This window comes from Rhineura floridana, chromosome 2, assembly GCF_030035675.1.
Source record: "Rhineura floridana isolate rRhiFlo1 chromosome 2, rRhiFlo1.hap2, whole genome shotgun sequence".
NCBI lineage: Eukaryota > Metazoa > Chordata > Lepidosauria > Squamata > Rhineuridae > Rhineura > Rhineura floridana.
Window position 1 is genome coordinate 91,127,913 of NC_084481.1, and position 15,278 is coordinate 91,143,190.

Consider the following 15,278-nt stretch of genomic DNA (forward strand, 5'->3'; position numbering starts at 1 on the left):
ATAACAACTACAGTATACCACACTGACTCTAGGTGGCTGGGCTATCCAGGTACGTAGATCGGCTCAGCAGAATGTCAGAAGGATGCGCACGTGCTTCTGAGATCAGGCGGTATAGCACATCTGGTGGCACCTGCGAAGCTGCAGGAGACGAGGGCCTCTGGGACTGCAGCCTTCATAATTCGCAGCAGGCCCACTACTAAACAACATGCACGCGCGATCCAGCATAGGAAAGAACAGCGCTAAGGGCGAGAACATTACTAAGCTGCTACACAGCTTCCGCAAATTTCCTACGCAAGTCTCTGGTTGGAAGTTAAGAAGCGCATGCGCTCTCCCTTCTCCCCAAGCCCGGAAGTGACACACAGTGCTTGCCCGGCGAAGGTGGGTGGGGCCCCTGTGGCGGAAGCGGCTGGAGTCGGGCGGGTCCCCGGTGCGGCGCGCTTCTCAGCTAGGTGGTTTTATTTTCCCCTCCCCTGTTCCCCTTGCCTCCTCCTTCCCCACCCGGCTTCCGTACCCCTCCTCACCTCGTCCCGCCCGCAGTCGTCGCCATGATCCTGCTGGAGGTCAACAACCGCATCATTGAGGAGACACTGGCGCTCAAGTTCGAGGGCGCGGCCGCCGGGTGAGAGAGAGTGGGAGTGGCAGAGGCAGTGGAGAAGGCGGAGGAGGGCGACGGGAAACGACACGGGGTCGTTAGCCCCACCGGCCCCACGGGCTGCCTCCCCACTGACGGAGCGGGAGAGAGTGGGAAGAAGTAGGCAAGGCTCCCTAAAGGCAGGGTGGGGATTCTAGGCCTACCTTCCCTTCCCCCTAGTATACATTATCCTGCTGTCTCCCAATTATTTTTTTGCTATCTGCCAGAGTGGAGTCCCCCCCCCTTAACTGAGGGCAGAGACTTCAACTTCCTTTGGGCGGCAGCCGAATGGCCCTGACGAGGGCTCCGGTTCACACTCAGTGAGCTCCCTTCTTCAGCCTCTAAATAAAACTGACTCATTAAGGTGGACCATCGTCCCCGTGCGGGAGCGTTTTGTATCGGTGCTCCCCTCCCCTCCCCCTATCTGTCAAAACGCCTGTAGCTATGAGTCGGTGCATTGGTGCTTGGTGGTGGTGTTCCTAAAGGGAAAGGGTGTCCACTTACTCAGGGGGTGGATTCAATCGGTGGTGGCCTTTTTGTAATAAACAGCCTTTGAATCAATTGCAGCATAACAGACTCTAGACAGATCACACCGCATGCTTCCACTTCCCCATGCTCACCAGGAAGTGCCGTTTTCCCTGGCAGCTGACTTGCTCAGCCTTGTTTTAAATCAGGGTGTGTTTCTTAGCTTGTACATACAGTGCACATTTTAGATATATGTGACAAAGTGGCTGAGTAGCCAAGTGTTTCTTAATAGGTTAAGAAAACATCAGAGGAGGTTATGGTATCCCCATTTGAGGGTTTTTCAGGCTTGGCTGGATACATCATTATATGAGCCTGCAGGATATTTTTCTGCTGTGTATGTGTCCTGGACACAGTGTTAGTGAATCTAGATTTTACCGTCCCTGTTGTTGGAGGATGTGGGTGTATCCAGCTTTTACTATAGCTTATGTGGGCTGTTTTATGTTATAGTGGTAGGAGGTCCGATATTCAGTCCCCAGGATCTCCAGGAGAGAATAGCAGGGACTCCTGTGTGAAACCCTGGAGAGCCTCTGCCAGTCAGTATAGACATTACTGAGCAAGATGGGCCAATGGTGTAGCTCAACGTAAGGCAGTTTCCTATGTTCCTATATTGTTGTAAGAGCTTTTTTGAGATACTTAATACTGGAAAAATTTGTCTCATGATCACAGTTTAGTTCCAAGGTAGCTGACACGTTGTGACTAATCTGTGTTAAGTGAATATGTCTCCTTAATAACAAAACTGCCTTTCAGGACAACCTACTTCAGCATTCTTTGTAAGGATCCTAGAAAATAGCAGATGATAGGTAGACTGCAGTGTCCAGCAGACCATCTTCTGCTTACCCTCTGCACAGTAAATATAGAAACCATTTAGCTTTATACAATTTGGGTCACATGTTTGTGCTTAATGCAAGTGCTTTGTCTCCTGGTATGCTGACATCTGGTAGTCTGACAGCAGCATCATACACTATATTATTTTTGCTGATAACCTTGAGAGGGCTGCATTTGGAGAAAAAAGATACAAAATTAATAGCACATTGTGGTGTACATGTTGATCGCACAAAAAATACTCTCTGTTTGCCCAAGGCTATTACAGTACACTGAGGAGCATTTCCTGTCAGAGCTTTTAAGTGTGTGTGTGTGTGACTTCTGTAATGCAGTAAATGTAGCTGAATGTGCAGCATTTGGCCAGGTTCAGCCTCTTAACTCCAGTAATCGCTTTTGCGTAGGCCTTATTTGCTCACTACAACATGATACCCCATGGTAGAATTGTGTGAAGACACCTGGGGAGCAATTAGGCATTACAAACTAGTTTTATACTTGCAAGCAGCAGCACTAACCATACTTGCTGATCTAAGTGTTCATAAGTTCAACACTCTCATACAATGCATCATCTTGTGGTGTTTCTTATCATGGGACATTTCACAGTTGTAGATATGCAGAATTTTAGCCTTGATGCTGCATTAGATTGCATAATATGAATTAACATGCAACTTGCAGCAGTTGTGTCTCGACTCTTTGGGGAGCCCTGGCAGTGAAAGCACTCTAATGTGCCTAGTCAAATGGCAGGCAGGCAGAAGCTATTGCTAGTAGCAAACCCAAAACAGGAAATTCTGAGGTAGGAGAGGGACTGAGCTGACACAGGATCTGCCCTGCTGCTGTCACATGATGGCAGCGGGTCCAGTTTGTGCCTCTTTACTGCATCAACCTAAGGCATTTTGGCCAGTGTGAGCTGTGGATGCTGCACTGGCTGCAACACTCCTTCAAACCCTGCTGCTGGTGGTGTAGGCTTAGGATTGCAGCCTAAGTGACCCTTGCAGTGCTATCCAATTGATTTGCTTATGCATCAGGGAAAATAACAAAAAGGCTTCTCTAGAACTGTGGTATGATTAGCATTTTAGGTGTATCAGAAGAGAGGAAGTTGAAGCTTCTGCATTTTAAGCTCATGTCTTCCATGTCCAGACAAGCTCAAAACGAAGACAAAGGTCTCAAGTGAGTGCTAAACTATTTGTTTCAAGCTGAGTCATCTCTTAGTATACACAATGGGTGTGCAGAGAGCTTTTTCTCCCTGCATTTATACATTTGAGAAATACTCGTCAACCCCACAATTTGGAGTGCTGCTCCTTTGAAACAGGCAATTAATCTATCAATGTTTAATCTGAAGGAGCATATTGTATTTGATTCTCTCTCCTTGAATTTTTAAGACATGTCTTTCAGTTGCAACATGACAAGCATAAACAGAGAGGTAACAGGTACTTGTGCTGTATTTAATAGTAAGCATACTTAAATGCGAGAGCCAGTGTGGTGTAGTGGTTAGAGTGTTGGACTACAACCTGGGAGACCAGGGTTCGAATCCCCACATAGCCATGAAGCTCAATGGGTGACTTTGGGCCAGTCACTGCCTCTTAGCCTCAGAGGAAGGCAATGGTAAACCATTTCTGAATACTGCTTACCATGAAAACCCTATTCATAGGGTCGCCATAACTCAGAATCAACTTGAAGGCAGTCCATTTCCATTTCCACACTTAAATGCATTAGAAACAGTGAAATCTAATGGTTAGGATACTAGGCGTACATTAGGGAGCTTGTTTCTCACTTCTGTCATTTGGTTTTGTTTGAACTGGGTCAGCCTATGGTAGTTCATTTGATGGAACAGCAAATCCTGTTTTAGAGAATGTTGGATAAATTAAGGTATTACAGTCAGATTAATAACATGAGGGCAGTGATACACCAAACTGCATACAACTTTATTAAAAATTAAAATTCTGGTGATCTATTTCAGGAAGTCGGAGCAGGGAGAGTGGATCCAATCTTTTCCATGCTCCCTCTTGAACAAATTATAGTAGCATTGTAAATATATCCACAAAAGTTAAAAAGCTTACAGAAGAATTTACCAGCTTGCTGTGGCTGCCAGAAAAGGAGGTGCAGAGGTTTGTTCCTCCTGTGTTTCTATGCTGGGGGCAAAGGCGGGACAGAGCCCTCCATCTCTTCTCCACCAGCCAACTCACTTACCTCCATAGAATTCCTTCTTGCCTATGGCTACAAGGCTACTGCTTAACTGCAAGGCTAGATTATTGGTGGAGATCCTTTTTTTAAGAGTTATATGTGCTGTTGGATTAGAGTAGGGAATTGTACACATAGTGGCTACGTGCACACCATACATTTAAAGCGCACCCCCCCCCAAAAAAAGAATCCTGGGAATTGTAGTTTCTCAAGGAACTGTAATTTGCTGGGAATTGTAGGTCTCAGGGAGGTAAATTATAGTTCCTAAGAATCTTTGTGCTTTAAATGTATAGTGTGTATGCAGCCAGTTTCTGTTTACACACATCCTTTTCAGCTAGGGAGAGGCTCACTGAAGTATGCTTTTGCATGCATATTGCCCCTAGTTGAATATCGTGTGTCGTCAGTTTGAACATATTTACACACCACACTTAAACTGGAATATTAGTCTATGTAATATTTTATAGAATAGAGCACAAGATATTTCCAGGAAGGATCTGGCTTTTGCACCATCTTTTAGATCTTGTTTCTTTCATTGTATACCTGCATATTGGTGAAAACACTTACTTGGCTTTGCCCACGGGTGTTATGGAACGTCAAGTTATGTGTGTTGGTCTTTTTAAAACAAATCTCTTTGGAGCAGCCCAGACTGCTATGAATTCCCTGCTATCAGTGTTGGTGGGTGTATTGATCTGTGAGGATTATGCCCACACAGCTTATGCTGTGCTAAGTCACACTTTTTGGTTGCTTTAACTGTTCTGTCTTTTGTTTTTAGTGTTTCTATATAGGATATTTGTCACGACTTCCCAGATTATGATGGACATGAAGTGGCAGACAGAAAAACTTTAGTTTAGATTTGTAGCTCTTGATGATTCATAGTAATCTGGAAAGCTGTTTTAGGCATACTTTTTATTCTGCTTTAAAGGTTCTGTACACCTGGTAGAATGGGGTTTTATTTGGATCTAAATTCTCAATTACTTTGACCAGCTTGGAACAAAAATCAACATCAATAATCATGGGGTTCCTTATTGACTATTCAGTTATGTTTGTCTATTACCAGTATGTAGCAGCCTCTGATCAGTTGCCACCTGGTGGACTTGGAGGACATAATTGATTAGTCCATACATCTGTTATAGAAAATGTTTCTGAAGTATCCATACAGTAGGGCCCCGCTTGTCGGCGCCCCGCTTGTCGGTGTTCTGCTAATACAGCGCTGCCAGCGGGTTGATCATCTGTAGTGTGGGGAGCTCCAACCACCGCACTACAGCTGACAGGGCTCAGCTGGAGTGTGTGAGCTCCCCGCACTACAGCTGATCGTGCGCTACAGCTGATCGTGCGCTACAGCTGATCGTGCGCTACAGCTGATCGTGCGCTACAGCTGATCGTGCGCTACAGCTGATCGTGCGCTACAGCTGATCGTGCGCTACAGCTGATCGTGCGCTACAGCTGATCGTGCGCTACAGCTGATCGTGCGCTACAGCTGATCGTGCGCTACAGCTGAGTAGGGCCCCACTTTCCGGTGGTTTTCGCTTTTAGGCGGGGGCCTGGAATGGAACCTGCCGTATGAGTGGGGCCCTACTGTATGTAGATTTTTTTTCAGGCCATAGTTTCTTAATGCTAGCTAGTGTTCACCATCACCACCACCTTGTTGTTATGGAATACCACACACCACAGCAGAATGTCAGCAAAATGAATGTTTCTGCAGTCAGTTCACATACTACTTTTTTGCACAGATTGTATATTGGAAAATCCAACATGTGCAGCTGCCCTTGGTATCCACTTCAAGTCAGGTGACGCCAAAGTTATGTACCCCGTTCACTTTAATCCTGCTTCTCTCATGCCTTTTATCTGAGGTAGTGTAATAAAGAATAAATAGACATACTAGACTGGCTGAAGAAGGGAGGTACTGCAGTGGAAAAGTTGGACTTCAAATAGACTGTTTAAAGCAAATTTGTATTTTGCCCTTCTCCTGAAAAATATAGTGTTTGGAGCAGCGGACCTAGCACCATGACAAGATGACATACCAGTTGATCTTTTCCTTATGCTGATGCAGATACTTTATCAGAACTAGTATGTTTATCATTCTGAATGCAAACATTTTTACTTGAATGGAAATTCCACTGATTTCAGTGGGACTTTTTGTACAAGTAATTACGCTCAGGATTGCAACATCTGGACCTGGCAGTTCCATATCTCCTCAAGTCCATGTCCCACATGTTTTCAGCACGGTGTAAGGATTTTAAATGAGGTATAGCTCAAGTTTGTGGTTGTGAATGCATGACAGTAGGACAGTTTAACTAAATGCTTGAAATGTGGTAATTTCCTGTTCTAATGTTTATTTTTGGCACAGTGCTCTTACCAGATTCCACCATAATCTATATTAGTACATCCTGTCCATCAATTCCCCAAAGCTGTGTAGACTCTGTGGCATACGAATTGATCCCATGTGCAGTCCAGGGTATAATCTTTCAAATGGATTTTTGTTTGTCCTACAGAAATGGGAGATGAAATTGGTCTGAAGTCCTCAATTTCCTTTACTATTCAGACCAGGCATTAATTGTGAACTGATCTCCTAATTAGGCTTCCTTTCCCCTGTGTGCCTTGGCCCCCAGTTCTGTCTAATGTAGCAGATGAGAAGCAAGTTCTGCACAAGATACATAATTATCTCTCTTCTCATTTTATTAATTTACTGTTAGTCTGAGGCATTTGGCTTGTGTCCGAGCGAAAATTGAGGAAATGCTGTCAGATGGGGATTTGACGTTGGTTTTAAGCATGTGCTGGCTTAGATCCATACTTGCTACCATTCTGTTATCATTGGTATCTAATTAGGAGTTCAAAAAGTACAGCAACTTGAAATGATATACAACTATCATTAGGCAGAGGGAGACAGAGGCCTGCAAGAACAGATTAGATGGGCCAAAACCAATTGTCATCGCTAGCATTAGGGTAGATGTCCTTGGAATTGGATTCAGGAGGATTTGTATGGCCTGAACTCAGTGCCCATTAATGTTAATGGAGAAAACAGACAGCTGCCTCTGGCTGAAATCATTGCCCTTTTTTAGCCTCCAAATTCAGATGAGCTTGTCAAAAACAGGTCTGTCTTGCATTTAGAATCTGTTACAGGCAGGGGGCTAGCTGCTGGGTGGTATTTTTGGTTTGTGAGCCTTTTTTGTTTGCTGCTTGGTGCAGAATAATCAGTGTAGCAGAATGCAATTCTTTGTAAGTTTAAAGATAAATCTGGCTACTCATTTGGATTGGGAAGGAAGCCATCAGGAGTAGCAAATGATTTCATGTGTTACCAGTGGAGTAAAGCTAATTGTATACCAAAATTAAAAGCTATGGATCTTATATTTGTGGCATTAGTGGTACTTGCTGACAAATGACATTATTGTCTGATGTTATTAGTCCCTGGCCTTAGGGCTGTGAACTTTTGATCATTCACTCCAGACTTCCATGCTATGTTTAGGGGCCACCACAATGCATATGCCTGCTCATGGTTTCTCAGCCTGGATCTTGGGGTCTTGCCAGAAGTATGCAGGTTATAATTTAATAATAATAATAGAAAAAATAATAATGAGAAATCCTGGAAACTGTAGGCATACTCAGCAGCCCATTAGTAGCATCAAGATCTCAGAGCTGCACTTTGTTCATTAAAGGTTTTTCCAGCCCGCTAGCTTTATATTAAGCCATGTAGTAGCAAGTACTTAGCAGTTCTAACCTGTCCTTTTCGAGATGCATTGAGGAAGTCCAGTTCTGTATCCAGCAGCTTTAAGCAGTAACATCTTCAGACGGATGGAGAACCTTTTGTGACATCATCATGTTACATGAATGATAGACAGGGTGTCCCACCCACCTGTCAAAATCCCTTGCGTGTGGATTGCGATAGTAATGGGGAGCAGAGAAAGAAAGCATTGGCAGCGAGCGGGACTTCTCCTGTGCTCTGGTGATGCTTGCAAAAGGCATTTTCTTTTTTCACTCACCATCAGGTGACAGGGAGGGGAGAAAGAAAGGGGCATTTTGCAAGCAAAAGCAATGGAGGGGACTTCTCCCATGCTCTGCCAATGCTCACAAAAGGTACCTCTTTCTGTTTCCCTTGGCTGTACGAGCTTGTTGCCAGTAGGAAATAGGCATGCACAGCCAAACTGAGCAGGATTTAGCCCCCACTCATCAGCTGACAAGCAGGGGGCTAAATCCTGTTCTCACTACAAGCGCCTATTTGTGCAGCTAAGTCAGAATTGAACCCTGCCCTCCAGCCCATCAGCTGAGGTCACGAGTGATGTCAGCTGATTGACAGGTGGCCATGGTTTGTGGAAAATGGCCTCGTGGGCAAACTGGATCCCCTGGCAAGCCAAGGTTGGCTCATGAGCTGGAGGTTCCCCACCCTGTCTTAAGGGAGAACAGTAACCAAAGATACACTGGAAAGAAAATGGTAAACTGTCCTAAAAGTACCAAATTGATTCAATTTGTTATTTGATTTCAAATACAGGTACAAAAAGTCCCAAAGGCATGGGGTATTTCACCCTTTGTAATGGAAGAAGAATCATGATTATAATAGTGATAGCTTCTAACAGCTGATAATGAGTTGAGATGTATGTTTAGAAAATAACAGAGCAATCTGAGCTCTTAATCCCAGCTGGTCATGGGGTGTGATGGAGCATCATAGCCATATCCTCAGTCCTGCCACATAGAATATGGGGCAGACAAAATCGTGCTCTGCACTACTTTGGTCTGGAGCTGGTACAGCTACCAGGCCCAATGCTATTAACTAATGTGAGTGGAGCTGGCTTAAGATCCAGTGGATTCTGGGCTGGCTTAGCCCCTCCCTGCCCCCTAATGCCCTGTTTTGGGGGTTTTTTTGCAGGCTGTTGTGGGTGAAAATCCTGCTGGTACTTCCACCTGCCTGCACTTTTGATAGGCACAATGGGGAACTCTGCATCAGAAGAATCACTCCACAGTTGGAGGGCAATGGAACATTTGTTAAATGTACATCCCATCGTTCCTCCAAAGCAAAGCTTCCGCCTCATCCAGCATCTCTGCACCACCCAATATGGCAGGATGGAAGGGTTGACAGAGAGGTGAAAGTGAGATCTTTCTCACTGGGGAAGCAGCTTGAAGGAAGCACCAGAGAACTGCACGAATGACAAATCCCTTTTGAGCCATTCTTCTGTCCCACCTGCAGATCAAATAGTATAGTGCAAACGCTGGGCAGGTGGGGTGAGAATACTGGTTGAGTTGCCAATTTAAAATTGTGTGGGCAGTGTGTGTTCATGTCACTAAAGCAAGAACCGTTAAATGGATGTTTAGGAAAATAATTTGCCTTCTGTATTCCATGTTGGTGGTCACAAAATCTGAGCTGACTGATTTCAGAAAGGAGTTTTAGAATGCTTGGAGGTGAATTGTTTTGCTGCTTTAATTGTCTGCATGGCTGTGTTTTATGTTCCCATAATATCTGCATTGGGAATGAATTTGGTGAGCATACAAAAGATGGTTGCTTTCTTTTTCCTGCTTGAGAACTTCAGTGTGTGGGTGGGGAGCCTGCCTGTCTCGTTGCCTTCTGCTCCTAGCTAGTAAAATGCTCTTGCTACCTCAATCCCAGTCTGCCAGTCATACTTAGCTGTGTGATGACGACGACTTGTGCTTGTAAATTAAATCCATCTTCTAGCTTGTGTTGATAACAAACAGAGATTAATTTGAGAGCATATGAAAACTGCTCCCTACTCAAGATAATTCAGTGGGGTTATTCCCAAGTAAATGGGGTTAGGATTGCAGCCTAAATTGTGAAGCTCAAGTTGCTTACATTGGGGTAGTTCCATGAAAGCTGATATAGTAGGACTGTAGTCTTTTAAACTCCAGATGGTATATAAAATTTAAGAGCAGTCTGTAAGTAACTGGAAATAATTTCAGATATAAGAAACCATATTTCCATTTATTCTGCTTGGTTCTCTTTTGTGCCCCATATCTAACTCTGATAACTATCTAGAGCAAACTTCCCCAACCTAGTGCCCTCCAGATGTTTTGGAGTACAACTGGCCAGTGGTTGGGGAAGATGAAAATTGTAATCCACAATATCTGGAGGGCACTAGGTTGTCAAAGGCTGGTCTGGAGCTTTCTGTAGTATCTTAATCTTCTCAAAAGTGTTAAAAAGTAACATGGCTCTATTGACATGAATCAAGAGGAGGTCGTCAACAAAAAGAGGCATGAAATATGTCTGTGGTATTGATTATTTACTCATTTAGTGCTGTATATAGACACAGCTTAAGAATTTTAGCAATTTTTCACTTGAGCCTAGCAAGAAGGCAAAAGCTTGAAGTTAAAATTCTGGGTGTCAAGTTCAACCATGCATACAATACTGAATCAAAAGATATAGTTCGGAAACTATTTGTCTTTTGCTACAACAAAAAAGTTTTTTTCCAGTTGCTTGTGGTTCTTCATGAGCACTAGACAGCTTTATTCAACCTGAATAAAAGCTAGTTTCAACAGTCCTTCTTTGGGGTGGGGAAGAGTTGACACAAAAGAGGCTTCCTTGACCACAAGGTTGGTCATACTTTTGCATAAAAACTAAAATTCAACTAGTTTGCTTGGAAGTTATTACAGCTCAGACCCAACAACAAACATGGCGAGGCGCTGAACGTCAGGTCAGTCAATCAGAAATGAGATGCGATGACAAGAGGAATACTTCATCAGTGATACCACTGGATCAGTCAATGCCTATTATGAAGAGGGAGGCTTTATGAGCCAAGTCTGTGGGCCAAGTAAGGTTAGATTTTCTGGGCCAAGAGACTTACTTGCTTTACATTTTCTAGTAACCTGTTGAGGTACATCCCACCAAGATTGCTGATGCAGTAGATAAAAGTACTTGATATGGAATATAGTACAAATCAGTTTCAGCTTCAGTTAGGAACCTTTTACAGTGGCATGTGCCTGTTCTGTAGCCAGTAAAATACTAGCAATATCAATTGTTATCCTATAGCATACAAAGGAAGGAGAGAAGTTTTGGAGACTTGTTTACTTTAAGAAAGCAATATGTATGGGCCAGGGTTATATTTATAATCCTGATCCCTTGGGTGTCTGAGGCTGTTAGGGATTCTCTGTATTAAGCCCAGTGGCATAGCTAATGCATTGCAAATTCTATTTGCAAAATAGCTGCAGATATGCTAGAAAGCATACGGATCAAAAACTGGCATTCAACTTTTTGTGATTAAGTGTCCCTCAATTCCTGTAAATTTTTGCAAAGGCCTCATCTTATTCTGACTGCTGTTTTTTATGTATGTGTTTTTCCAGAAACAAGCCTGAGGCTGTAGAAGTAACATTTGCAGGTATGTTTCATTGTATAAAATTCCTTGTGATAAAGAACTGGTAGTAAAAATGCAATCAGGATATCTTAGGGACCTCCTGAACCCTTACATTCTAGCTCGATCACTGACATCATCTGTAAGAATGGCCTTGGTCATTCCGAGTTGGAGAGGCTCATTTAACAATGACATGAAAGCAAGCCTTTAGTGTCATTGGCCCAGTAGTCCTCTGGAATGCTCTTCCAACATAGATTTATCAGGCGCCTTCTATTTAAACTTTTAAATGCCTGCTGAAAACTTTCTGTTCTGCCAGGCTTATGCAGGCAATTAAGAAGATGTCTTTTTATAATAGTTGACTTTTGTTTTTACTGTATGGTTTTTTATTTGTTGTAAACCACTTTGACATTTTTCAAAAATGAAGTAATGATATACAAATATGTATAAAAAATTTAAATCCCCATTGCATTGCCGGGGTTGTGAGCACTGTGCCCCTTTTATTGATTGTGCATGCATAAATGAAGCTTTGCCCCCTGGGATGTTAATGTCATCTCATGCTGAAGTGTCTGCTGCTCATCCTGTTGAAGTTGTAGCTAGGTTGAAAAATATGCAAGAACTTCTCATCTCTCAAATGTTTCCTTCCTAGACTTCGATGGAGTTCTTTACCATATTTCCAACCCTAATGGTGATAAAACAAAGGTTATGGTCAGTATTTCTCTAAAGTTCTACAAAGAGCTCCAGGAACATGGTGCTGATGAGGTGAGAACGGATATATTCTATAGTCGTCATCCTGCTACTTTGTTCATGGCCTCTGTGTATCTGTCTTGACTAACTCTTCAGTGGTATTTGATCATCTTTAATTGAATTAATAAAACTAGGCATTGCCAGTTCGTTATCTATGGTGAGCTGCTAAACACTATCACTGGGCAAAGATGTTTTAGACATAATTCAATATGCTGGTTTGTTTTGGGCACAATTCAACATGCTGGTTTGGCTTGCTTAGCCCAAACTTTTTTAGGCTCATCGTATCTCAGAACACTTCCTTGCCTTATAACTTTTGTCTTCATGAACTGCAACGATCTTCGGGTCTCTCAACACTCCTGTTGTGAGAACAGTTTATACTTGGGGCAGCACATGTCCATGATCACGTGCAACTGAGGAACTCTTTTCCAAGGAAGGCATACTTGGTCTCAGTCCTCCATAGTTAAATATTTCTTTTCTGTCAACACTTTAGAGATTGATATGCTGGTGATTTTGACTGCTGGCTCAGTTTGTGTTATAATAAAGCTGTGTTTACCTGTATTTGGATAGTAGGCTTCATTATAAACTACTAATAGTGTCTTGCTCATTCTCCATCCCATTCTCCATCACTGGCTTGGCAGCCAGTTATTTCATTGTTGATGGACTACTTTCTAGTTTTGTTGCATTCCACCTAAGCAACCACTTCCTAGCCAGTTAATTCTTTTCTGTACTTGAAACTCTTTACTGTAGAGTCAAGAAACACATTATGCTCATACTCCTAGAGATAGTAGAGCATCTAGCATTATCTCAGTTCCAGTTAACGAACCTCTGGTCCTGTCAGTAAGGTAAAAAGACCAGGGTGGCTAACTCCAATCTCCCCGCTACCTAGAGCACCTTTTAATGACAGTGCTCTAGGTAGCAGGGAGGTTGGAGTTAGCCACCCTGGGCTGTGCCATTGACACCTGGGGAGCTTGTTAGGGAGAATCACTGTGGAAGCTGCTACATCTGCTCTAGCAGCCCTTTCGAAGCAGGATCTCTCTAGGTCTGCTTGGATCTATTTGCAGGCTGCAAGGGCTCTCTCTGCTTCGGTAGTTGATGTGTGAAGTGGCAAGTTTGGTTCATGTTGAGCAGAAAGTCTCAGAAAGTCAGCGAGCCATTTATGGTAGAATGAACAGGCTTCTCAATGCTTGTGGTTGAATCTCTCAGCAGAAAGTGTGACTCAGTTCCTGAAATGGGTTTCAGATGTTGCATAACTAAACGGGGGTTTATGCTGCATTGCTTAGCAAGAGCAGATGCTGCAGTTGGTGTGGGGCATATGCAGAAAACTAAGGAAACAATTTATAAGATTATTTGAATTGTATACAGTGGCATTTGAAAAGAGGCACGGACTTAAAAAAAACTTGGAAATTTTTAAAACACATGTTTTTAAACCCTGATGGCTGCTTTATTCAAGGAAAAGTAGCTTTGTTTCTGAGCAGAAAAGCATGTCGGGGTGGTGATTTAATTCTCTCCCTGCCTGATATTTCTTCTATATCTCCCATCTACCTATGTGTATGTTTTTGGATCCATATGCATGTTTAGCTTTGCAAGTTTGCTGGAACCCTGCTGGGTAGGTGGGTGGGTGGATTCCTTATAGAGGACTTGAGTTGAAACAGAAAACCAAAGGATAGGAAAAGGAAGCAGTCTATGAAATCAGTTTCTTTGTTCAAAGCTGATTTCCATAAACAAAGTGGCCATGAGCATTTACAAATGTGCTCTTGCTTATAGTGTCTAGTTAAGTCTGACGTTCTGGCCATGAACAATAAAAGGTGGAGAGAAACTAGAGCTGCATCAGATGAATGGAGACAGTTCATGGAACTGTCAATGAACTCCTCTAAAGACATGTGGAGCAGCTAAGGCCTGAAGAACCCCCATGCTGCTACTGTCCCAGGGTTGACTGGGATATTGCCAGTGTTACTGTCTCACTCCCTCCAGAGCAACTTTCATTCTCCCCCCCCCTGCCATTTAACATTACAATGACTACTAGCCCTGATGACTATTCTCTCTCTCCATGGTCGGAGGCAGTATGCTTCTGAATACCTGTTGACAGAAACCACAGGAGGGGAGAATGCTCTTGCACACTCAGGTCCTGCTTGTGGGCTTCTCATAAGCATCTGGCTGGCTATGGGAGCAGGATGCTGGACTATATGGGCCATTGCTGTGATCCAGCAGGCTCTTCTTACATTCTTATGGTTGTCCAGAACACCAGCAGCTTGGCCCCAGTCTGGCTGGCTTGAGAGCATTTGGTGGAATTGACCTGGTAAATGTACTGTTTGTATTGCAGCTGCAATACTAGACCTAGTATTTTCTGGCCCAACAGAATGACTATCGAAGGTAGAATGCAAAGAGGAATTGAGGAAAGGGAAATTGTGTGAAAGGAAGTCTCTCCAGGCCATATAGTGTGTAAGGCCAGTCTTGTGTTAAGCAGAAGGAAACAATATTGGCAATGAACAGTTTATTAAAGGGTTACCTTAACAATGGACTTTGTAAATCTTTATTAGATCATGTTGGCCTGATGCCTCTACAGGGGTGGAGGAGACAGGAAAGTCTTAAAATGAGATCAGTTTTGCAGCACCTATCGATTTGTTACTTTCCATGAAGAACTCGTAACCCAGTAAAAGTCTTAGGTTTTACCATACTTGTTTGAATGCAGTATCTGATTCTGTGAAAGAATGGGAGCTTTAGTCATTCTGAGGACAGATTGAGAGAGTTAAGAAACTGATCCAAATAAACAGGACACACTCCAGTTCACTCCCAGTCCACTTCACTTTCTCCCTGTAGAGAGGGAAGAGTATGCCTGGTATTTTCTTGCCACAAAAAATTAGAAGTTTTGCAACTGAGTCAAACAACTGGCAGTATCTGCAGCAGGAACTGAGGAAATGCATGAGCTCTGTGAAGGAGGCCAATATGACACACTATCTCAAAAGCTTGCCCTTTTCTTTTGTAGCAGCTATCTCTGAAGTGGTATTTATGGCTTTCAAAAATCCTGCTGCATGGAAAACATTCATTTACACTGCTGGTAGTGTGGGAGACACTTCTCCATAGCATCTTCTCATGCG

General features: G+C 43.3%; 1 protein-coding gene across 2 annotated transcripts in view; it reads left to right on the forward strand.

Annotated features, from left to right (window-relative positions):
* Positions 1-384: 384 nt before the first annotated feature.
* ARPC2 (actin related protein 2/3 complex subunit 2) overlaps positions 385-15,278 on the forward strand; it is a 35,254-nt gene continuing 20,360 nt past the window's right edge. The window contains exons 1-3 of one of the 2 annotated variants that reach the window (XM_061609267.1): positions 385-619; positions 11,432-11,466; positions 12,086-12,198. In XM_061609267.1, the coding sequence (XP_061465251.1) occupies positions 546-619; positions 11,432-11,466; positions 12,086-12,198 (222 nt within the window). In that variant the 5' untranslated portion in view covers positions 385-545. Of the gene's footprint in view, positions 620-700; positions 752-11,431; positions 11,467-12,085; positions 12,199-15,278 lie in introns of those variants that run through there. The other variant, XM_061609268.1, reaches the window with a different exon arrangement.